Raw genomic sequence first — 25,872 nt, 5'->3', positions numbered from 1 at the left:
ATAATAGAAACTTGAAATATATGACCAGTATTAGAACTGTCTTAATAATAGAAACTTGAAATATATGACCAGTATTAGAACTGTCTTAATAATAGAAACTTGAAATATATGACCAGTATTAGAACTGTCTTAATAATAGAAACTTGAAATATATGACCAGTATTAGAACTGTCTTAATAATAGAAACTTGAAATATATGACCAGTATTAGAACTGTCTTAATAATAGAAACTTGAAATATATGACCAGTATTAGAACTGTCTTAATAATAGAAACTTGAAATATATGACCAGTATTAGAACTGTCTTAATAATAGAAACTTGAAATATGTGACCAGTATTAGAACTGTCTTAATAATAGAAACTTGAAATATGTGACCAGTATTAGAACTGTCTTAATAATAGAAACTTGAAATATATGACCAGTATTAGAACTGTCTTAATAATAGAAACTTGAAATATATGACCAGTATTAGAACTGTCTTAATAATAGAAACTTGAAATATGTGTTATAGTCATGGTGTAATACCACTAATGAGTTTCCCCTATAAGGTTTTTGTTAAATTTGCACTTTTCAATGTGCAGAATTTATCTTTGTTTCAAATTAAAAAAATACTTTGCATGCATATCCTGTCCAGTACTATTGACAAAACTTCAAATAACATAATATTGCATATAAGAAAATAACCATCACTGGAAGTTAACAAATAAAAATTTCTATAATGTTCTTTAGAAACACCAAATAATAAAATAATGGTGTTTTAAAACACTCAATTATACGTGTATCACCCAAACTGATGCAATGAAATGTAGGACTAATTACATTCAACTGTAAATTTCAAGGGAATATTTATTTTGACCCTTTTTCGTATTTAACCGAATATGACGCACTATGATTTGGTGGTATTACACTTCATGAAAATGATGAAATCAACCATTTATTTCAAATATATGTCCGAGCCTCCATTTATGTTTGATTTTCACTTAATGAAGTAAAAATATCCTGTTAAAAGTCGTGGAAATTCATATTGTTCAGACCCTTTTTAATTCTGTCCTTCATGTAAAGTATACACAACGGATAAATCAATCCATTCGTTTTATCACATCTATTTTCCTACTTCGAGGACTGTATTTGGGGAAATCAATAAAGTAGTGGTTTGTTTCATATTCTATTATCTCTTCCTTGCTCCTCATATTAAAATGCTATATGCATGTATTCGTCTGTTAGTATAGCGGTTCGACTACTAGTACGTTATAACTAATAATGTATGTACTTTGCATACCTTTAAAGACTTCTATATTGCAACAGTATTTACAATGCATGAACAAAACAAACACACAATAGGTAAAAATGTAAAACAAATGGGGAACAGCAATTAACATTGTGTTATAATCTTTTTCAATATAAAAAAAAATGTAACAATGAAACACAAAATGACGTATAGACGAAGCACATAAGCAAAATTGAAAGGAAGGAATGCAAACAGTTAACATAACACAATGACGGGATGTATCAATACAGAGCAACTTCACAAAGAAATACAAAACAGCGGATTGACAAATCGCATAAGCAAAAGAGAAAGACAATAGTACAAAACTTTACCATAGCAATATAACAAACAAAGACGGTATGTATAAGTTCAGAGCCACGTCAAATGGATATTACAAAAAGATGCCTAAAAACTAAAAGTAATACTTATAAAAAAAAAACGGTATATTCCGGTGGTTTTTTTTTAGAAGACCGACCTTGCCACTTTATACGCACCCAGTTTAGATAAGTTTGTTTGAGTGATACTAAATGGATTGATTGATTTGTTGATGGTTACTCAAATTCCAAATGTATGTGGGTTTATCACCTAGATAATTATGTCTTCGCTGTTTGACGAAACATTTAGTTCAATAATATTTGATTATATAGATATTATTTTAACAAATGTTACTTTTAATCAAACAACATATGTTGCTAAATTATCTAAAATCATTCCCCTAGTTATACATCTGTATATTTATTAAACATGTTGTATTTTCTCTACCAAATTGGTACATAACATGTTAATGCAATCTTGATTTTCAATTAACTATAAAATTAACTCATTTCCGATTATTGAAATGCATAAAAATATATTATACCATACATTTGTGTCAAGTAATGTTTATAGGACTGTCAAAGAGTTTGTTTAACAGTGCATATAATTGAATTGGTATAAAATTGTAGTATCTTGACGTCAAAGTGGCGAACTAATTATTTAATTATTGAAAAATAACATTCAGAGTATTGAATACGTTCACGGAGGTATTTGAGTGGTGTTTAGAAATGATGCTTTCCTTCGCTTTCCTTCAATGATATTTGATAGAGGTAAGATTTTTCTTCATATGCAGGAAATTTATTTCGTTTACAGATAACATTTCATCAATTTTACAGTTATAGTTATTCATTAAATACTGTAAACAAATCAATTTTCGCGACTTAAGCGGCGAGTAGAAAAATATAGCAAAAACAAGCGTCGCGAATATGTAAATCTGGAATGTAATGTATATACATCCAGTAAATTTTTCAATCTAGAAATCGTGAAATCAAATCGCCACGAAACAGGTAAGAAAGGCCTAAAGTCAAAATAAAGTATCCGCGAAAATAAGTTGGTTTACAGCACATTGTTATTGTCAATTTTTAATGTTTTATAATCACAGTAGTGGTTGAGCTACTTTATTTGTGTATAATAAAGCAAACGCGATCGAAATATCTGTGTTGTATTATCAAGGGTTTTGTCTTCTCCAAAAATCACATCACAAATTGACCATTCGAATATACAAAATACGTACGTCAAATGAAAAAGTCATTGAATCCATTTCGTCCAGTTGAGTTTAATTATTATTGGGATAATTCTATTTTGATTCATGAACATTGAAGAACATACTGTTAAGCTGATGTTTAAATACTTTCTTCACACATTTAGATAGATTGTAATGAGTTGCTGTTTTGATATGGGTTTTTTTATCATGTTTTTGCTGACCATGTGCTTCTATGGAGCGCTATTTTGACACAAATTCGAGGAGTATCAAGTCTACAATTGTGAAATTATTGTATTGATATAATACAATAATTCAGAAGAACTACACAAGTAGTTTATTTTTAGTTACATTATCAGTACTGTGAAGAAATTGTTCTTGAATTGTACATATGCTAACTCAGCAATCATAATAGCTCACTCAATTAGTTGAATTTGTATATACATAAGGTTAATTGATTTTTTTTTCATTCAAAATTAACAATTTGATGATTCAATAAACAGTTTGAACAATACTGGTGCCACACGTGGGGCAGGATCTGTCACCGTTTCGTAGCACCTTAAATCCTGCCCTAGGTTTTTTGTGGTGTTCGTATTGCTAAGTTAGCAGTTTTCTTTAATAAGTTTTGTTTTCTGTTTGTCTGTTTGCCTTTTTCTTTTTCGGTCTCCTTTTGGAGCATTTTTTTTAATGTCCCTTCTGCATCATGCCTCTCTTTTGAAACTTGTTTCTATTACTGTCATGGTCAATAATTCTAAATCACCTAATATGATGAGTTAAACGGACAACACTATGATGATGTTGATGATGATGAATGAATTTTGTTTTTAACGAACAGTGGCAAATGTTCCCATATGATGCATATAAAGCCGCGAACATACTGTTGTATGAAGCCAGCTTTGTAGCTTTTAAGTTTACAAGACAATACTCCACATGAAGATGTGTCCCCAACTTGTACACTGTACCAAGTCAGGAGTATGACAGTTGTTGTCCATTGGTTTTTGATGTGTTTTGTCATTTGAATTTTGCCATTATAAGGGACTTTCCGATTTGATTATCCTCTAAGTTCAGTATTTTTGTGATTTTACTTTTTATCTTAACCACCAGCTGACTAGTCCTTGCTCTTTACTAAATCTTAAACATAAGATAGAATACTTAAACTGTTAGATTAATATAGAAAAAAAATCTGTATATTTCTTAATCCCTGAACAAAAAATATGAAGGAATCAAAAGTGATAATTGTTAGAAGCAGCATTTCATCAATGAAAGGTCTTGAGATATTTATTTTTCAAGACATTTATAAAACTCGTTTCAATCTAAAGATATTAAAATATGCGTCTAAGTTTCTTTTAACATATATATAAAACTTAAACTATATCAAATTTAAGAATAACTAATATATCAATTTATAACAATTCAATGCAATGTCTGTAAAGAAATTTATAGATCGATGTTCTTAAACCATTACACCAAAAACTGCCATAAGAAGTATCAATACACAGTTTCTATCCGGTCTTTTGATCCTTAGCTGGTGTTTCGATAGTCTTCATATATATAGACCAATGAGCTGGTGAAACGATAGTCTTCATATATATAGACCAATGAGCTGGTGAAACGATAGTCTTCATATATATAGACCAGTGAGCTCTTTAATAAGTCTGAGTGTTAACTTATTGAAAGTAGAGACTCATTTTTGTTTACGTATCTTTGAAAACTATCTATCGAACTCGAGGACAATAATAGAAGTTGATTAATCCTCTGATCTTTTTTTGCTTCTGAAAGGTAGTCTTATTTTCAGCGATCATATACAGAATGAATCGATACATCTTGAAGAAAAAGCTGTTTCTTTTTTTCTTACCCAACACATCAATATCATTTATAAAATAAAAGAACAAAGAAACCATAATAACTTCGATTACAATGCAGAATTACAGAAAAGATACTTTAATGGTGTTTATCATAAATCATGGCATTGAAATAGGTAATACTCATCGGCCATAGTTCGCTGTTTGATATTCGCTAAAATTTCAAAAAGGCCACTGAACCAAAAGTTTTGCTGTATTTAAATCACATCAAAAGTAGGAAACCTTTGATCAGATGAAATGAATCTCAAAACATTTCGGTATAACCACGATGTTTCCGTTGATTATTTTTCACACGGTCAGAATACGCAAAACTGTTTTAATTGGTGAATTTAAGTAGAAAGATTCTAAACAATACAAATTAAGGATTTTCTACAAATATACAGTATCAACAAAATCACCATGATATTCTACACTGTGGATTGTTTTTAAAATCGTTTTGTTACAATATAGCAAGTTTTACAGATGTTTTGGGTATAATTTTCATTAAATGACATCATTTACCCATTCTCGATTTTAGTTTTAAGTTGGTGTTTTTTAAGGTTTCATTGTGACATGCCAGATAGTGTTCTTCTTAGCAAACAGTTTTTCATTTATCAGTAAGATGGTCATCCCATCATGACTTTCTTCTTCGCTTTTATCGATTACTTACAAGTACGGGTAGACTTTTAATTTTTTAAACGAACCGCGTGTCGGGTGCAAAAATAAAATGTCAATCCTGGTATCTATGATGAGACTTATTCCCGAATGTGACTGTTTTGCTGAGCGTTAATTCGTATTGCTTTAAGACGTGGCACGTCTGTTGTTTTCGAGTTGTGTGTTGGGTATAACTACTCATCCAGTTCATTTGGTAGATTTGATTTTGGATCAACAAAATTTACAATATATTTGGTTTGCAGTTTCATCAGAAGAAACACCCACAAAGCTAGATAATCAATTAATGATCGAATTTCTACTACAATAAAATATTAAAATAAGTATTATACTTTTCACTGTTATAGATATAAGTTAGATAAGTCATACAAATCTAATCTTGAATTTAATCCAAATTCTTTCTTAATTTTCGGAACACGTTTAAGAAATTTAAATGTGACGTCACTTTGGGCGTTGCATTGACTATAGCTAACAGGGCTGTGATTTTGTCATTTTTATTCAATAGCTAGTCACCACTTCAGTTTAATCATGTATATAAAATTTACTGTTTGCAAAACTATGAACTATTCTTGATAATAATGATGTTTTTGTCCCAGGCGGATAACCCTGGCCTCACACCTTTTCGGAACTTTTTGTCCTCTGCAATCTTCAACTTTGTAGTTGTTATGGCTTTTCAAACTTACCCAGTACCAAGTTAGGAAAATGGCCATTGTTACATTATACATGTATATAAAAAAGAAGATATGGTATGATTAACAACTGTCCACAAGAGACCAAAATGTCACAGACATTAACAACTACAGGTCACCGTATGGCCTTAAACAAAGAGCATAGCACATACTGCATAGTCAGCTACAAAGGGTCCCGATAAGACATTGTAAAACAAATCAAACGAGAAAACTAACGGCCTTACTTATATAAAAAAAATAACGAAAAACATATATGTGACACATAAACAAACGACAACCACTGAATTACAGGCTCCTGACTTGGGACAGGCACATACATAACTAATGTGGCTGGGCTAAACATGTTAGCGGGATCCCGACCCTTCCCTAACCTGGGACATTATATATAAAAAAAAGATGATGTGGTATGATTGCCAATGAAACAACTGTCCACAAGAGACCAAATAGACACATACATTAACAACTATAGGTCACCGTAGTTCGTTTCTGTGTGTGTTACATTTCGGTGTTGTGTCTCTGTTGTGTCGTAGTTTTCTTATATTTGATACGTTTCCCTCAGTTTTGGTTTGTAACCCAGATTTGTTTTTTCTCCATCGATTTATGGATTTTTGAACAGCGGTATACTACTGTTGCCTTTATTTATATTCAGAATATCTTTCACTTTATACGAAACATTTAATTTCGTATATTTTGATTCGGTTTTTGTTTGTGACCTAGATTTGTTTTCGTTAAATCGATTATTGAACAGCGCTTTACAACTGTTGCCTTTTTCTAATCATGTTATTTTGTAATTGACTTTTATTATTAACTTCAATTTCATTCAAATTAACATCATAGTATCAAGAAAGACTGAAGAAGGTTAGCCTATTCTATTTCAAACTAGCTTCATGAGCTCTAATTATCGTAGCATTCAATTACATATCCAAACAGATTACGTTTTAATATCATACTTATTCATTGTTCTTTGTTCTGTAATGTACACGAAGGGATTTTATCTTTTGCTAAACTGAAGATTTTTCATTAAGAGAAGACCGCACAATGTTACGAACTAGTAATGATTTAAAATATTTTGAAGTTGCGATCAATTGCATTTAATTAAAATAAACGACGAAGCTGACCAAGTTTTCAAGAAATATCGTTATTTAAAGCTTATGATATTGATTAAATACAATATGAAGCTTAGCTGGTCAAAGGTTTTAGGTAATCAAAATATTTTTTGAAATGCAAATCTCCTCAAATATCAGTTCGTAGAAATACATAATTTTGCGATTAAATGAACGTAGTTGTTGCCAGAATGAATAGTATAAAGTTTGACATGCAAGAGATTTACTTTTATGGAGATGTGTCTCATTGGCACTCATACCCCCATCTTCCTGTATCTAAGAACAGATAAATGATGACTACTTATGATATGTTACTGTGGAGACGAAACATCCACTGAATGTCATCCACCCAGTTGTTGTAAAAATCAAAGATACCAATTTTGTAATTTGCTAAACCAGTGGCGCTTAATATTAAAGTAAGAAAGCTTTCTTTCATTCATACATTATCTGTAAGTATCTATAGGAAATGACATCTCATTAACGATACAATTGAAAAGGTGAATAATCTGTAGATAACTGTTAATCACCCCATCATCATTCCTGGTAAATACTTAAGTATTCAATCCAATGATCTTTGCATGTTTATTTCATAGCATTGTAAGTTTGGAGAATTGAAGCTCATACGTTCATCTGATTCATTAGTATGAGGTTCATATAATACGTTCTGCTGATTTTAGCAAGTGCAGATGAATTGTGTGCATAAATATACTTCAACAACTGTGCTTACATTGATTTCCTTACAAGAATAAATTGCTTTGTAATTTTATGCGACTATCATACAAGTGAGAGGTTTAGCTAGCTATAAAACTAGGTTTAATCTACCGCTTTCTACATAAGAAAAGGTATGTACCAAATCAGGAATATGACAGTTGTTATCCATTCGTTTGATGTGTGTGAGATTTTGATATTACCATTTGAATAGGGTCTTTCCTTTTTGAATTTTCCTCGGAGTTCAGTACTTTTTGTGATTTTACTTATTACTTACGCAGTATTGTTTTTCGATAAAATAAAAAAAGATCATTTGATTTAGAAGGTGTATAAATAGTTCGTTTACAAACCCATCTTGTACCAGTATGTTATAAAAATTCATGTTTTTCCCCAGAATTTAAAAACAAACATGGCCCCATAATATATGAAAGATTTTTTGCCTCACTGTAATTGACGAACATTACACAGTACATACAATTAGTTTACCCTAATAATAACCTCTAAAAAACAATTGAATGTTAATATAATCTTGTTTTATTAAAATCATGAACGTGATTAACAAAACGTGCTGTGTTTCAAAGTTATCTTTGATTAAAAAACCAATGATCAAAACCAAATGAAATATGTAAGAATAAAAAGACTAAAGATAAATTAAAATTGTAATGTCAAGAGTTATTTATTTCTTCTTGAACAATAATCCTTAACGAAAACATTAATTGAAACTTTACTATTGATCTTTCACAATTTATCTATATTGGAAAGTTTATGTTCTCAAGTACAGATGTTGAATAACTTGTTCGTGTAATAATCATTAATCAAGGTCAAAACTCAGATAAACCTTTTTGATTAATTTGATATATTATCGGATATATTAAGCATATGTATTCGATGTATGTTCATTAGAATTAATTTGCAACAGGTTTTCGATATTATCTATTTCTCCTACAAAGTACTATCTCTTACACAATTCTTTAATATGAATGACCTATTTTGGAAGAAAGTTTGATGATTCATTGATGTCATCCTCTTTGAGGGCATTACTTTTAATTATTAATAATTATAATTCCATTTATATAGAGTAAATCATGAAAAAACGTTGATGTCGACACGTTCACATAACACAATTATGTCTATCAGCTGATATACAAAAAATGTTCAGCCAATCAGAAGACGTGTTTACATTCGAAAGTAAATAATATTTCTTAAAATTTACAGCCAATATAACGCCACGGGACACGAACAAATCTTTCAAAATAAATTTAAATTAGAAAATAGATGACGTAGTATTTGATCGACAAAACAAATAAGTATGTCAATATCTTTTGTAATTATAAAGAAAGTTGTTTTCCATTCTGTTGATGTGTTTGTGCTTTTGATTTTACCATTTGATTAGGGACTTTCCGATTTGGATTTTCCTTGGAGTAGGGTATTTTTGTTATTTTACTTTTAAATTTACAATTATAGTTAGATCTATTAAGATACTTGGAAGTGATGGTAAAGAGATGTGTGTATTGTCTTCTGGTCTGCATTTCTATATCGACGTCCAATCACTCAAAGTTGTCGGTTTTACTACTGTACACAGAAAACCTTGGTTCAAATGAACGTTTACTGTTCTGTACATTTATATAAACCTTGATTATCTGTTTGAGACAGCAAACCTAGTTGAACTTTAAATTGCATAAAAAAGTTAACCGCGGTCTGCATCCAGATCACGTGATGATTGTCTCAAGGGATAGGGAAATAAAATAACTTAAATACGAGACTTTTAAATCTGAAGTAGCGTGTTGACAGCGCTGCTTCTTCAAAGAACAAAATAGTGAACATTAACATTTAGCTTGTCTGAAAGCTATCTGTTGGAAGGGAAATTAGAAATTGAATTTCATGTCAAAGGACAATACAAGAACCAAACTTCGGAAATTAACCCGAAATTGCTCCGAATGTTACTGAGGTTACTAGTACTTTAAACATCTAAGTGGTTTTTTTTTTATTTCTTCTTACTTTGCTTTACAACATGGAATATGATAGTTTGACATTTAGTATTGCACTTAATGTAATTTAAATGTAATTTTCATATTTGATTAGTATAATTGACAGCGTTGATGTTATTTGTATCAGTCAAGTTAGGTTTATACAAATTAAAGTCGCCATTTTAAGCTTAAATTTAGCAAGGCCTCCTTTCACCTGAATGAGTTATTATACTTGAATTATTGTTTATTGGTAAATGTAAATTCAACTGCAGTTGACCAATGGGAACTGTGTATGTGACACAATACCAAACTTAATTATTCTGAATATATTCTCCAGCAATCCCGCTCTATCCGTGTATCTAGTAAAGTCTCTGCTATTAATTAGCACCATAAAGTATCATCATTCTGGTCTTACAAGTAGTTGCTGCAAATTTTTGGATATTGTTGATTCTAACCAAACCACTATCAGACTGCATAAGATACTGTTAAAAAAAAACAGCAGAAGGTCACCAACAGGTCTTCATTTTTGTATTATCACTGCACAGATGATTGTCCAATTTAAAAAAAAATGTTAACCAATTTTATTACACATGTCCGAAAGGATATGTATATAGGTGTCCACCATTTTCAACGAAACTTTAAAAACACGAGGATGGCTTTATACATGACAGATATTTTTTTGTAGGCAGGTAATTTGATGAATTGTACTAAAGTGAACTAGTACTGACGTACCCCTATGTGTGAAAATTTAACCTGTTATGTCTGTTTGTTCTGTTCACACATCGTTGTAAATATAATACAATTTGGTGCGACTGACACTAGCTATAAAATCAGGTTTAATATATAATTTTCTACATAAGAAAATGCCTGTAACAAGTTAGGAATATGACAGTTGTTATTTATTCGTTTGATGTGTTTGAGCTTCTGTTTATGCATTTGATTAATATAGGGACTTTTTCCGTTTCGAATTTTCCTCGGAGTTCAGTATTTTTGTGATTTTACTTTTTACTTCATATTATAAACGAACTATGAAATTCAGTTTTCAGTTGGTCAATATTTTGTTTTTAAAAAGCACTCTAACACAAGAATAAATAAGTTCCAAAAATTGTTGTAAATATTTAGAGCATATTATTTTTTTTTAAATGCGCTTGTGTTTATCTGTAGCAAAAAAATAGGTGTGTCTATCCAAAGGATAGAAATATATAAAAGAAAACCGATATTTTGAGTAAATGTGTAAAGTAGCACATTAAGATATATTTTGTATTACACATTTGTTTTGCTATGGTTAAAAATAGCTTGTATGCGACTATTTTATTTATTTTGTCCGTATATTTAAAGCATCAATGTAAATATAACGGAATTTGATGAGACTGTCATTAAAGTGAGAGAGTTAGCGCTATAGAACCAGGTTTAATCCACCATTTTCTACATTTGAAAATGCCTGCACCAAGTCAGGAATATAACAGTTCTTGTCCATTCATTTTTTATGCGTTTTGTTATTTGATATCGCCATGTGATTATGGACTTTCCGAATTGATTTTCCTCTAAGTTCAGTATTTTTGTGATTTTACTTTTTTCATATAAAAATCATCATGGGATCGAAAGTGTATCGTATGCCCTTAAAAGCCAAAGTGAATAAGAACCAACGTATCAATTAAACATACTTAATCATATGTTTGCATTAAAACAACAAACCAAAAAACATTTATCATTATTTCCTCGTAGTTTGGCGATATTTGTCGTTAAGTTTTATGCTCGTTATAGCATAGTTGACCTTAGGAAGTCGAAACATTGATTTACTACCATTTTATAAAAACAAGGAGATGTGGCTTGATTGCCAGAGAGACAAGTGACTAAATGACAAGGATGTAAACAACTGTAGGTCAACGTTCAATATCTCATAACCATTCACATTTCATTCAATATAGAAAACATGGTGGAAATTACTACAGAGTTGGTCAAAATATAACCAGTTCATTATAACGATATCGTGTTTAATGTGCACAGCCTTTTATTTTACATCATGGTTGAAAGACATTCTTACTAATTACCCGATATAGAGAACGCTGTACTTAATAAATAAACAAAATGCATCTTTTAAGTTTTGTCTGTAATTAGATTACAGTTATCTTTCAGGTTGTTACTACGGATTTTTGTTTTTATCATAAACGAAAAGTAGGAAATAAAAGGAATGCTTTTATTATGGATTTTAACAAATAAGTTAAACGTTATATGCACTAAACTAATATAATAACGCAGACGAACACAAGTAAAAATTAAACTTCAAAAGTATAAACATATACATATAAATATTAGGAGATGCACTTATGTTTGCCAATAAGACAACTATCCACCACAATTCAAAGTAAGTGGCTGTAAAAAAAAAACCCAGTTCAATTGAGTCAACTAACGGCCTAAAATGTAATTTATGGGTTCTCCAAAGAGCGATAAATATATGGTTAAGATTCCTTTCAAATAAAGCAGTTGGCTGTTGGCTCAGTCAGATTTCTAGATACACAGAACATAATATTTGCATTGTAGTAACTAAATAGAATTGATGATAGAAACGGGGAATGTCTGAAAGAGTCAATAACCTGTTAAAAAATAAGAAAAAGGTCCATGGCCTACAATGGACCTTAAACACAGCGAGTTAATCTCGCACCCGGAGGCGGGTTTCAGCTGGCCCCTACACAATAATATATACTAGTTAAGCGAAATGGACGCCATACAAAACTCCGAATCATAAATGAACCAAATTCAAAAACACACAAGACTAATAAAGGTCAGTGGGTCCTAACTTTGGATAGGCGCAAAAGATGCGGCGGGATTAGACATGTTTTGTGAGATCTCAACCATTCCTTTTATCTGACCAATGTGAAACAAACACACAGCAACCTATTGCAGAATACTTTTTATTTCAAATATCATCCAGAATATGTAGATGATATTTGCCACTGGACGGTAAGCATATATTTATTATATATCCTGTAATACCATCACATATTTTTAATCAATTGTATGCACGATCTTTCAACAGTATCATGTTCATCCCAATAATGGACCAAAGACAAAGAGCTATCAATTAAGTCCTTGTAAAACTTTCAAGGAAATGTTATATTTTTTGAAATGTTTAATATAAAATTAATGTGTGTGTGAAGATAAAATTTCCAAATATAATCAAGATAATCCTAGATTAAACGATAATATTACAGCATAAACTTTCCAGAAATAAATATCTGACATTAACATCAACAGAGATAATTGCAAATAAACATTAAATCTTTTCTTCGGGATTAATATTAGTATAAAATTTGTTAAAGTCGTTTATAAGAGGTAGGAATCTGATAATACCAGTTCAGAATTGATGTGCATTTCTCTCCTGTTAAATTGGTTAAAGATTTGTGATACTGAATCCCTAGCGTTGTAACTAAGTAGCTTAACTGACAAAAGCTAATATAATGATCACACTTGTTCACGTGAAGAAAGGATCGAAGAAAGGATCTCCACGTTAAAGATCAGGTAAGTTTCTGTCTCATTAATATTACATTTGTATTAAGTAATTAAACAAATGAAAAGTTCATTTTTCTACTAACATTACAATATTTTCAATAAACGTTTAAGTATTGTTTACAATATAATTAGGAATTAGTTAAAATTTAACGGGAAAAATCAACATGTAGAAACGCAGCTTTACGTTATTTGTTTTATCATTTTCATTTATTTTCTTTCTTTCTCAATTTATTTTATAATTATTAACAATATATACTAGATATTGCCACTTTCTTATGATCATTATTTTTCTTCTGCTATTTGTTTTAACTTGTAGAGTACTGGTGTCGTCAAAGTATTTTCTAAGAATTTGGTCATATAGCTACTAACGTGTCTACGTATTTGCACATCCCTGTCTTACAAGTTTCTGTGTTTTAGCTTTCCTGACAAGGGCAAATAACGAAAAACGCTTCAGTCGCACGGAATTTGTATAGTTTTTGTTTTATTCCATAAGTATATATTTTTGAGACAGAATTTTCTTATAACTTGCAAAAATAATGATTTTAATAATTAATTTTTTGAAATTTGATAAAAAAGTATGGGTCACCGTGCTATTTTCAAGCTTTGAGTCGTTGAAAATTGCCGAAATTTTGTTAGTTTGTTCATGAAAAGACACATTAGTGTGCATAAAAAAAATTCTATGAGATAGAATTTTGAAATAAGTTGTGAGAAAATATCTTTCATAATATGTTTTAAGAAAATTAAAAAAAAACATGATGTCACCGAACTTGTTTTCTTGCTACTTGGGGTCTTTCTTAAATTGGTTAGTGAGTTTGTTTGATATTTTTAGTCGGTTGTTTTTGATGTATGTAAGTACAAAGTTAGGACTGTTGGATCCCAAGTGTTGTCACGTTAACTTATTTTGTCAGCTTAAGTTTCTCACCCAATTTGTGTCAATAGAATTTTTAAACAACTGTCATACAAGTGGGTGGTTAAGCTGGCAATAAAACCAGGTTTATCCTACCATTTTCATCGGGAAATGCCGTATCAAGTCAGGGACACGGAGGTTATTTTCTTTTTTTTTGGTTGTTCCGTCGATTGATCGCGTTTGATTTTTTTAAACGCTGTTTTAAACATCAAATGCTGCAAAGAACGTCACATGTAATTACATAATTGAAAACAACATGTTATAATTTTCATGCGTCCAAAGCGCTTTTCTGAATTAAATAGACATATGAAGATGTGGTGTGAGTATCAATAAGACAACTCTCCATCCAAATAACAATTTATAAAAGTAAACTATAATAGGTCAATGTACGGCCTTCAACACGGAGCCTTGGCTCACACCGATCAACAAGCTATAAAGGGCCCAAAAATGACTAGTGTAAAACCATTCAAAACTTCATTAGCCGAATATCTTAGAGCCAACAATATATAATGACTAGAATGAAGAGCTATAAACTGAAAATTACCTAAAATAGTCAAATCTGTCGAATGCCGACTTTGTCTGACGGAGTTGAAACCTAGTTTCTGTGTAATTTCAAAATTTATAAACTTATAAACGGGCAAATTTAGATAGTTTGTTATAAATCATGTCAGTACCTAACTACTAAATGTCAAATGTAGGGAACATGAAAAAACTAAACATGTCATGTTTTAGCAAATCGGACATGTAGGATCTGTGACGGGAGTTGAGAAACTGTGCCACTGGAACGCATTCATATGTTTGTAGAGATATTTTCCGTAGTTTTTTTTAAATACTGTCGTTTTTGCTTTGTTCACTGTTAGTTGAATTGTTAGCAATCCGTGACCGTCTTTAATTTAATGTAGAAAAGTGTACAATATATGAGGGGTCTTTCAGGACTTGTTACTCTAAGACTGGACTGATTGTGAAATACCAAAATGCATGTAATGATCACATTATGAATTACTATGAAGTCGTTATAGCTGTGACATAGGGCATAAACTCTCGAACAGACCAGTTTGTATGTTTATAATATAGTTAACAGCAAATCGTATTATACATTTGTATTTGAAAATGTTCTTCGGTTTTTTTTATCAACCGATATTGAAATTGTGAAGTTTTAAAGATTCCTAGCACAAATGTCTGTAAAACAGCTATGCTGAAGCGAGTTCTTCCTCAAGCACGATATGTTTTTCTTTGCAAAGCAAATCGACGTTAAACCACTTCTCGTTGATAGGGTTGAAATCTAGAGAAACTTGCGGAAAAAAACATTAAGATATTGTTTAAAAGTGGTTGAATGCATTTAATCTTAATGCGGGTGATTATCGTCGTGTATAGGCAGTTCTACAATGTGGCATATCTTTGAAAAACACAAAGAATGATTTGTAGAACAAAATGCAAATATTGAATGGAAATCATTCAAACTGAAAATATTTCGAACGAAATAACTACTAACAATGAACATTATAACTGTTTTAGGGATTGTCATGTTTAGGAGTACGAAATTATCTCTTAGCAAGGTTGCGTAGGGCTCTGTTCTTTCACGGTTCAACTATAGCACTCCTATAGCCAGCATGTTAAATAAAACTCCTTATATTGTTATTTTCTCTTTTCCGAGATAAAAATTCTAAATGTTCGATTTAACAAAATGACATAATTAATTATGTATTGTACCAAAACTAATCAACGACAGTAATAAGACTCCACCCAGCACTAATTATCTTTTTTATTGATACATTTTAAGATAAACGATCATACAATCTGCGACCAATTGGTTTGTTGCAGTAACAATTATTTTCAGTTTATTCATTTGTCTTTAATCAGATTAAGGAACTGACTGTGAAACTCTAACTTTAGCCAAAATAGATTTATAATTATTTAGAAGTTTGAAAGAGAGACGAAGAAAAATGTTTAATAAAGTAATTTTAGAAAATTTTCTTGTTTCTTTTGTCACTAATCTTGTCAGTTGCAACAGTTATTAAATTAAATGAAAAATGACTTATTGTTAATAATGCAACGGTTAAGTGCAAAAGTTTCGCAATACTATGAAATAAGATAATATAATTAGGAAATTAAGTTTTCTCTAATTTATATTTAATGAAAAATAATAGAGGCATTCAATACAAAGTAATAAATTACAGATTTGAGTTTTGCATCAAATAGACACTCATTTACTCTCATTAAAACTCATGTTGATTACTTAGAAATAAAATCCGCTGACATGAAGTAGGAGTTGATATTGATTTCAAATAAAACCGTGTCAAATATCTTGTAACATGTGGGTAAAGAAATATCAGAAATCAATGTGGCAAAAGGGTCGTAAAAATCTATGGAAAAGCAGTAAACATGTCTGTCCATAACTTATTATTTAGTTTGTAGACATATCAAAAATCGATTAGCTTTGCTCAATTATGATCTTTGATGGCCTAACATGGCAATATCTATATATTATATATCAATCTCAGATACACATATCATTCATCCTGAAACCTGGTCAACTGTAAGACTGCGTGTTAGCTACACGGACAGCTGTATTTCAGGGGTTGTTGTTGGTTGTTGTCTGTAATGTTTGTTTTTGTTTCTTTTTATGTCATAAATCAGACTCGTATCTCGTATGAATTGTTTCACATTTTGTCATATACAGACTTTTTAGAGCTGATTATACGTTATGTGTTTTACTAATTGACGTACTATATATAGTTGTTACGTCTTCGTAAATTGGATACTGGCGGATTAATATCTCTACACACACTTCAGCGTAATCAGGAGTAATAAAATATATGTTATAGTATCATGAATGCATTTACCCGTAATAGAATCATGTTTACACTGACTTTCAACTTACGGAAATTTCAATTGCCTGGGACGTAGAACCAAAACTTCTTTAATATACCCTTTAAATCTATGGCAGAATGAAAAGTGTTAAATCAATACTCCTTAAAGGCACTCATTTTAATCCATCGCAGAGTGAAAGACGTCCAATCTATACTCATTTAAGGCACCCTTTCTTATCTATCGGTTAGTGAAGGGGTCAACTTTATCCGATTCATTATGTTTTATCATCTCCGTGATGACGATTTGTTCTCATCATGCAAAAACTATAACCAAAACATAAATAAAGTATTGATTAAATGATTGTTACTTGATTAGCGTCCATTGGCAAATATGTCATGAATATTCAAGACAAGAAAACCTTTTAAAAGAACTATAGTTCAATAGGTACTTGATTGGCGGGGAAGTTGTATGGTATGTTGGATAACAAACAGAGTTTTGGCCTTGCAACATGTACAATAGAGTTGCTGAAACGGTTCTATTATGTTCAGAAATAGTAACACTCTCTCTACAGTAGTTATCGTATTTAACTTTCCTCATTCTTATCTGACTTGGCTTTGTAATTTTAAAATGGTTACATAAATCGAAATTCTCTTAAAGCGACTAGTAGAAAAACAACTGACAAACAATTAAAGTCCTTTCTAATACAGAATATAGCGAGGTTAAACTAGTTTGTTGGTTGAAGGTTACAAATATACATAGTTTCCACCTTAACTTCCTGATAAAGAGTAGACGAATGTTTAACTTCCTGATAAAGACTGGACGAATGTTTTTCATCAAGTGTTTTGTGCGTGTTATAGACAAAATTCAATTGGATCCAATCAGACAAACACTTTTACAGTGTCAATAATTCTATTTGTCAATACTACCGGTCTATCCTTTCCAGTGAAATATTTTTTTGTAATAAAACATATGCTTAATTTCAAGGTTACAATCATGCTGTAATGATTGAAATTCAGCTTCAGATGTGGCTTGACCTTCCTGTAATAATCTTGTCCTCGTTACTCTCATGTATAAACAGCAATCCGCATTAACGGTTTTAAACCCCATTCCTTGAAAAGCCTAAGCTGTGACAATTGTTTGACAGCTGCACTTATCGGATTTTTTTTAGTCAAGATAAAAATACATTTGCTGTGCTAAAATGTTATAAAACAAAAATGATGGCCATCTTAATCAGTTATTTCCGGTTACTCGTATTCGTATTATTTCTAATTATAAGTTAACTTGAATCCGAATAAAAACAACGAGTAGCCCCGAGAGGTACATGTTTTCGCAGTTTTCCTGCATTTTTATGAATTTATGGAAATGTAAAGTTAGATATATGTTGTTCACAGCGTTTCGTTGGGATATGCAACATGTCTTTAAAACATAACAAATTGATTGGTTTTATTCAATCAAATACCTAATACATGTGTATCATCTATGTTATTATATATAAATGAGCCAAGAGGTATTTCATATCAAAATTCTGAATTGAATGTAGAAAATACATTTTCATTTGTCAATAATAAATTTAAAAAAATAGCTTGACGTATTGTCTTGTGAACACACTGACATTTATGCTCATGATATCAAGCTCTTCTCGATTGTAGTGAATGGGGATTCGGGTAGGGCTGGTGAAGCTAAATATTTCAAAAACAGCACAAATCTCTGCTCAGAGAGATCTTGTGCCGATGAACAATACTGTATGTGGTAGGAATGTTCGAGTGACCTGTTATTTCGTTGGAAATCAGATCTAGCACCAAGTGAATATAATATAGTTATCTTCCTGAGCATGGTTGAAAAAAAAGTAAAATTACAAAAATACTGAACTCAGAGGAAAATTCAAAACGGAAAGTCGCTAATGAAATGACAAAATCAAATAATAAAACACATCAAACGAATGGACAACAACTGTCATATTCCTGATTTGGTACAGGCATTTTCATGTAGAAAATGGTTTAATAGCGTTAAACCACTCACTTAAAAGATACACTGGACGAAATACACCATTTCATACAAATTTGGTATAAGATATTATAACATCACATATATTTCCCTAAGCAATTGACATTTTCCTGAATTGTGAAACTTTAGTCAACAACAAATGAACTCAAAGAAAAGCCTTATCTTTTTTAAAATACATTATAACTGGGAATAGGGTTGAGAGAATTCAAAAAATCAAGTAGTATTGAATCAAACGAAGATCTATTGATGTTTTGTTTATTATTTATCCAACACTTAAAGCTAACAATATTGAGGAAATATAAAAAGTAAAGCATTTCCTTCGTAGTAAGTGAAATTTATCGATAATTGATTAAAGTTTATTTAGTCTGTATATCAAAGGATGAGTAAATTATGTTTTATGTAGACTCAGTTAACAATAAATCATTCTATTTACATCCAACTGAGAATCTATTACACGCAGCATCAACGTTTTTAATTCTAACCAGCTAATATTCTATGATTACTGTTTTGAACAAATTGATCAGACGGTTCTAATTAAGTTTACAGTTTTAGACCTGTCTTAATTAAAAGACTCTGTTAAGACTGTTGGTAAGAAGTGCATTTTAAAAAGATCACAGAAATAATGTTTTGAAAGTGTTGTTTATTCAACTTTGGTAACACCAAGGGTTAACATTATTGACTTCAATAATGATGCACATAGCTGTGCAACGTTGTTTCGCAGCAAGTTAATAGATATTAGATTAGTAACATAATAATGGTATATATTTTGACGCACTGGTTGCATATTTAAATCTCAAGTGCTGACACAGAATATAGTGGTAATTGCAGAGATTCCTTGTTGTTATCTCTTGTATCAGCTGCTTGTAGTGGAATTTAAGTATTTTCTTAGGAAAAAAATAATTGCTATGTAAATATAAGAGCATTTAAACAGGCAATGTTCGCTAGATAAAATCATAAAAAATAGACAGGAATAATACTTATACAAACTAAAACAACTTTAATCATTGTTTTTCATCCTTTCATTCCCCCTACATTTGAATGAGGATTGGAATAGGGATATTGGTATGCCGAATCGCAGAAAACAATTCAATGATATTGATGTATATTTAATTTCAGCGACCTTTTTACTGATGAATTCAAAAAGTCTGCAAATCTTTATTTCAAACATCTCAGCTTAAGATATTCAAGTAAAATTGCTACCCAAAAATATACGGACGTTTAATAATGAGCTAAATATGTAGCTTCTTACATTAAACTGCAAAGTTACATAATAGCATGTTAACTATATCTATATATGTTGGTGTTTTTTACTCTACGAAACGCTGTGACTGTTTGTATATTGAAAACAACCAGTTCAACTCTTATTTCCTCATACGTAATAACTTAAACAATGATAATGAACAGTTTAGAGGAAGTGTGCTACACATTAACATTGTAAAGAAGTCATAGTAGATCTACATTAAAAAAAAGTCTGAACATTAATACATGTTCAAAGGTAATATATTGATTTTATTCTAAACACTTTTTAAAAATAGATGAATTCTACTCATCGTACTATTTCCTTTTACCAACAATTCCTGAATATCGGTGACGTGTTTCAGATAACACTTAAAACGTCTTTTTAAATACTCTCATGGGTTTTTAACTTCAAGTAATAAAATACACTTTTAGAATTGAAAAATAAGACTTATATTGATATATAATTTTATGAAAAACGTGAAAAACCAACAGAAGTGCCTTTTCCAATAATCTCAAAGGGGTTTTATTTCAAGTCGTAAAATACAATTTTAGAACTGAAAACTGATTTCACTGAGATTCATTGTGAACTTTTGAAAGTGTTTGCCATTTGATTAGGGACTTTCCTTTTTTTGATTGTCCCCGGAGTTCATTATTTTTGTGGTATAACTTTTTACTTAATGCATGCTATGAAAGAAGTTTTTACCGATTCAAAACTTGTAAAATGTACGCGTACGTAAATCTGAATCAAGTTACGTCATGCTTACATCACAATTTCTCCCTTCACACCCAATCCTTACAATGATTAGTTTTAATAGTCAACGAGAAATATTACGGACGTATAGAACTTATAGGCTTACTGTCAACTGAAATTAGCAAATTTTGTTTTAGAATAGTATAACGCATTATAAATTTCGTGCGTCCAAAGCTCTTTTCTAGATTTACCTTCTCTAGTAACGATCTAACCTAAATAGTTGAAAGCCATTGCAAACTATTGGTTGATTTGTTTTGGGTTTGTTGTAATCAGCTTTATTGAAAAATGAAATGAATTGGTTATTACGCAATATCTCTTATGGCCTGAATGAAGATCTGTTGCTAATCAAATTAAAGTATGAAAGAAGTTCTGTATCGAATCGTTATGCCACACCTCCAAGCAATCTAGTTATTAATTCCATCGTTAAACCATTTGCATGGTATTTTGCTTTTAAATGTATCTGTTTCTGTTGACGTGTTTAGTTTTTTCCTGTAACCTTATGTATTCTGTTAAAAAAAGACGTGAATCATGATAACTAACGTTACGAAAAAAGAGACATCTTCACTTTTTCATTCCTATGCATTAAGATATCCACCATTTGAGACGACAGTTCATGGCGAGTGTCTCTTGCCGAGATACCGTATATTGATACGTACACAAAAGTATGGAACTACAGAATATCTATGTCATAAATGATCCGAAATTTATTCATTTGTGGCATTCACAATTCATAGTTGACATTGATGAAGGGATTTCTTACTGGTTTTCACATAACAAGTGCCAAATAAGGGTAGAGTTTATGGAAAATAATCTGTATGCGTAACGGAAATACCTGTATCACCGTATTGTGTGGTATTCGTTTCGCTTACTTTGCATTCTAATGTATCAGTGTTAATTTGTTGATTGTGGATTGCTTATTGCATTTTCTTCTTCTTTTTTGCGCACAATTTCAGTGGTACATTGTTAACTCCATGATTTTTATAACTCCTGGTATCTTTCTTTATTTAATGAAATGCACAACTTTCAATTGGTCATTTTGTTTGGGGATACCAATAAAGAGATTAACCTTGATATTGATTGCGATCCATTGTCAATGCACAGCGCTTTGTAACATTTAAAATAATGATCAATTCTACTACGGAGTTCTTGCTTCAGAATATCATCTGCAATTCCAGTACACCTGAATCTATAGCATTATCGCGCGAAGTGATGCATGGTAGCTATCATTATGTAATTTTACGCATGTTGACACTGTATATTGTTTATATTTCCAGGTTCACGTTAAGTACAACAACTAATACAATATGACAGTGGCGCTGAAATTCGACGTAATGAGATTAATGTTTGTAGCATGTAAGTAAAAAGTCTGTTTTCATAATATTATTACTGAAAACAAAATGAGATTTCCATACATCTTATATACAAACTCTACTATGCCTTCGAATAATCTATAATAAATAAGTATATGTCTGTAGACGCTGTATTTCACCTGTTTATTAAAGATCTATCATATTTATAACTCTAGAGTTCACATGAAGTAACATTAAAATATGCGACATGCATATACGTAAAAGAAGTATATTTACACCATAATTGAGTTACTGACGCTAAATTTGTTCAGATGTAGAATGAAGAAAATTTTCTTCGAAATTTTCTATCTTTAATTGGATTTGGTCCCTGTTTTAATCCTCTAGGTGATGTTTGCAATTTGATTATTTCTACAGATAACGTCAAAAAAGACAACACAGTCTAGATTGAAAACTCTAGTGTTGTACACCAATATTCATCTTTTCTCTTATTTCTGTCTGTTAATAAATATACCAGCCAGGGACAATCAAAGATGTGACAGACAAACGAATATTCAGATAAATCTTGAATATTTCAATCCTGCAACTTTGAAAGGGTGTCTTTCTCGTCTATGTCATTTTGACAAATTTTATTAAAAAAACACTTTCACTGTCGATAATGATGCAAACAAGAAAATATAAGATTGAATGTGCGGTATACTGCAATGAACATACAGATCTAAGACTAAAACATTATCATGATTATTAGATTTCCATCAACAAACAAGTGATCATACCTAATATCGAAATCAGAAAGTTATTAAAAATGAAGTATTGAAATCATGCTTTTTAAACCCAGATAATTCCCTCAGTTATTCAAAGTAAAGTATATAAACAAGAACTTTCGGGTATATACCACGATCGTCTGAAGTGCCCTTGGTTAACTCATTATCATTCAGACCACATTCTTTATATAAAAGTTCCAAGCAAGTTACGATTTCTATACAATACAATATTTCTATGGTCAACTGTAAAAAAAATAATACAAAGCTTATAAATTTGTACGCCAGACTTTCATTTCGTCTTCAAAAGACTCACCAATAATGCTCGAAATTAAACAGTTGGAAGGTCAAATATAATACGAAGTTAATGATGTTTATCAATCTAAATTCCAAAACTGTGCCAAACAGTTTTGAGAAATATACCGGCAGCATGTAGGATAATCAGATAGAAACATTTTCAACAAATTCGAAGAGTACTTTTACTTAATTTCATTTATACAACTTTCCATGGCCAAACTTTAACACAAGCAAATTAGAATCTGAACTATACAGATTAACCATTCGCTGTCACATTATCTTTTACACTAAGGTAAAAAGCTTTTTCTTGTCAATCGTTTACGTAACAAATTGATTTAATTAATCAGTTTAGTTACATTAAATGTCACGTTCAACTTCTTTCTCTCATAAAATCCTATAAGAGGTAGACATTACATAGCTACATGTACAGCTAAACTCGAAATTCATCATTTCATAATCATCATGATAAGGGGAGAAGGTTGATTACTTTTTAATTTTTTTTTATTGAGTTACAAATACAAATGTACTTTGATTGTTTAATGTAATCGATTAGATTGAATACTTTTTATAAAAGTAGTTATGATTACTTTTCATTACATATAATTACGTTATGTACAATTATATTACAGATTTTTATTTAAAATTTAACCTTCACATAAATAAAAAACTTGAGTGAGAATTTGTGTATCGAATATATATATGTTATTAGAACTTAGAACATGAGCAGTGTAAAAAGCAAAATCACAAAAATACTGATTCTGAGGAAAATTCAAAACGGAAAGTCCTAATCAAATGACAAAATCAAAAGCTCATACACATCAAACAAATGAATAAAAAAACTGTCTTATTCCTGCCTCAGTACATGCATTTTTTTATGTAGATTATATGCAATTTTGAATGGTGTGATATCATAGATAATTGTTATTTATACACCTTTTCCATTGCACTTTATCATCATCAGAGAATTTGAATTATTGCCCAGTACACACTTTAAAAATAACAATTAGGTTTGAATAAACACGGATTCCTTTATGATCAAAACTACTTTTGTCTGTTGTAATGTAATTGACATTTATCTATGTTTTTACTGAAAACATCACTACATCAAATTGTATGACAAACAACATGCAAGCTTGGTAATGTAAAGGAATCGAATTATTTGCATTACTCAATAGTTATATTAAGTTTATTTGCATTATATATATATATATAATTGTAAAAAAAATCGTCATTGGATATTTCAGCAAACACATGTCAAATTTGCCGGAATAACCCTATTTATGCAAATTAAAAAAATCAAAACAACTTATCATAAATTCCATATTCTTTTTAAAATCGGAATTGAATCCATCAAACTATTTTTATATGCTGTTGAATATTTATATAATTACAATAAATGTTGTTAAAACTAAAATAAGAGATAGTATTAAAGTATGATCACACAAATGTATGCATATTTTATCTATAAAAGAGCGGAGAAAGATACCAGAGGGACAGTCAAACTCATAGATCGAAAATAAACTAAGAACGCAATGGCTTTAAAAGAACAAGACAGACTAACAATAATACACAAGACACTACATAGAAAACTAAAATATATATCGTTTCAAATTATAGAGAACATTATATCTTCTCAGGCAATTTATGACTTTTTAACAGCGGTATAATACTGTTGCCTTTATTCCACATAAAACTTTTTTAAAAAATAACATCAAAATGGTAGACTCACTAGCCTTAGGTACAGTAAATAACTGCTATCAAAAATTATTTGAAAGTAATCGTGAGTATATCTTTTTTGTGTATTGAAATCGATTATTATATGACTACTTGAAAATACACTGATATATTTGTGTACTATTGTTTTCAAGTCTCCTAGAGTGTCAATCGTCTAAATCAGCAGAAGTTATAATATACGACAGTTGACACTTAGTCACTGAGAGCACCTTCGTTATGATAAGATATACTTTTACAGATTTTCACTTTGTAATTTATCAATGCAATTTGCAAAAGGGTTTCATCCTTCCAAAAATACTTTTTCAAAGAAATTGGAAATCAGATATTTAGTTTTTCCTTTTTGCAAATTGGTTTACATCTTTCATTATATATAATATTTTTTAAATGAAATCTCTTGAGCATACATAATTGCTTTCTATTTTGATGATTCATGTCCAAAATACAAAAACATGAAAATAAAATAATGAAATATTAGATAAATGTTCTTTTTTAGTTTTAGGTTACGTTTTAACAGATGAAAACGAATATCGTTTGGTTCGAGATTTGATGACTAGTTACGATAAGCGAATACGTCCGTCAGAAAATCACTCATGGCCATTAAATGTAACATTCGATGTTGCACTGGCGCAAATTATAGATGTGGTAAGAGAATTATCTTTTCAAGATAGGCCTGATTATTACTTAGACTGTTTGTTTCTGTGGTTCTTTGTTCCAAACTTAGAAAATCATTCCTAAAATCGAATACGTTCGAGGATTTTTTAGTGGATATTATCACAATGGTAATTT

The 25,872-nt window shown here is 30.5% G+C and overlaps 1 protein-coding gene across 2 annotated transcripts in view; it reads left to right on the top strand.

Annotated features, from left to right (window-relative positions):
- Positions 1 to 2,165: 2,165 nt before the first annotated feature.
- Positions 2,166 to 25,872, top strand: part of LOC134706391 (neuronal acetylcholine receptor subunit alpha-10-like) — a 47,380-nt gene continuing 23,673 nt past the window's right edge. Inside the window, exons 1-3 of one of the 2 annotated variants that reach the window (XM_063565293.1) lie at positions 2,166 to 2,354; positions 22,262 to 22,340; positions 25,580 to 25,728. In XM_063565293.1, the coding sequence (XP_063421363.1) occupies positions 22,292 to 22,340; positions 25,580 to 25,728 (198 nt within the window). In that variant the 5' untranslated portion in view covers positions 2,166 to 2,354; positions 22,262 to 22,291. Of the gene's footprint in view, positions 2,355 to 13,124; positions 13,285 to 22,261; positions 22,341 to 25,579; positions 25,729 to 25,872 lie in introns of those variants that run through there. The other variant, XM_063565292.1, reaches the window with a different exon arrangement.

The sequence above is a fragment of the Mytilus trossulus genome, chromosome 2 (assembly GCF_036588685.1).
Source record: "Mytilus trossulus isolate FHL-02 chromosome 2, PNRI_Mtr1.1.1.hap1, whole genome shotgun sequence".
NCBI classification, from domain to species: Eukaryota; Metazoa; Mollusca; class Bivalvia; order Mytilida; family Mytilidae; genus Mytilus; species Mytilus trossulus.
This window is presented reverse-complemented; position numbering and strand designations above follow the sequence as displayed.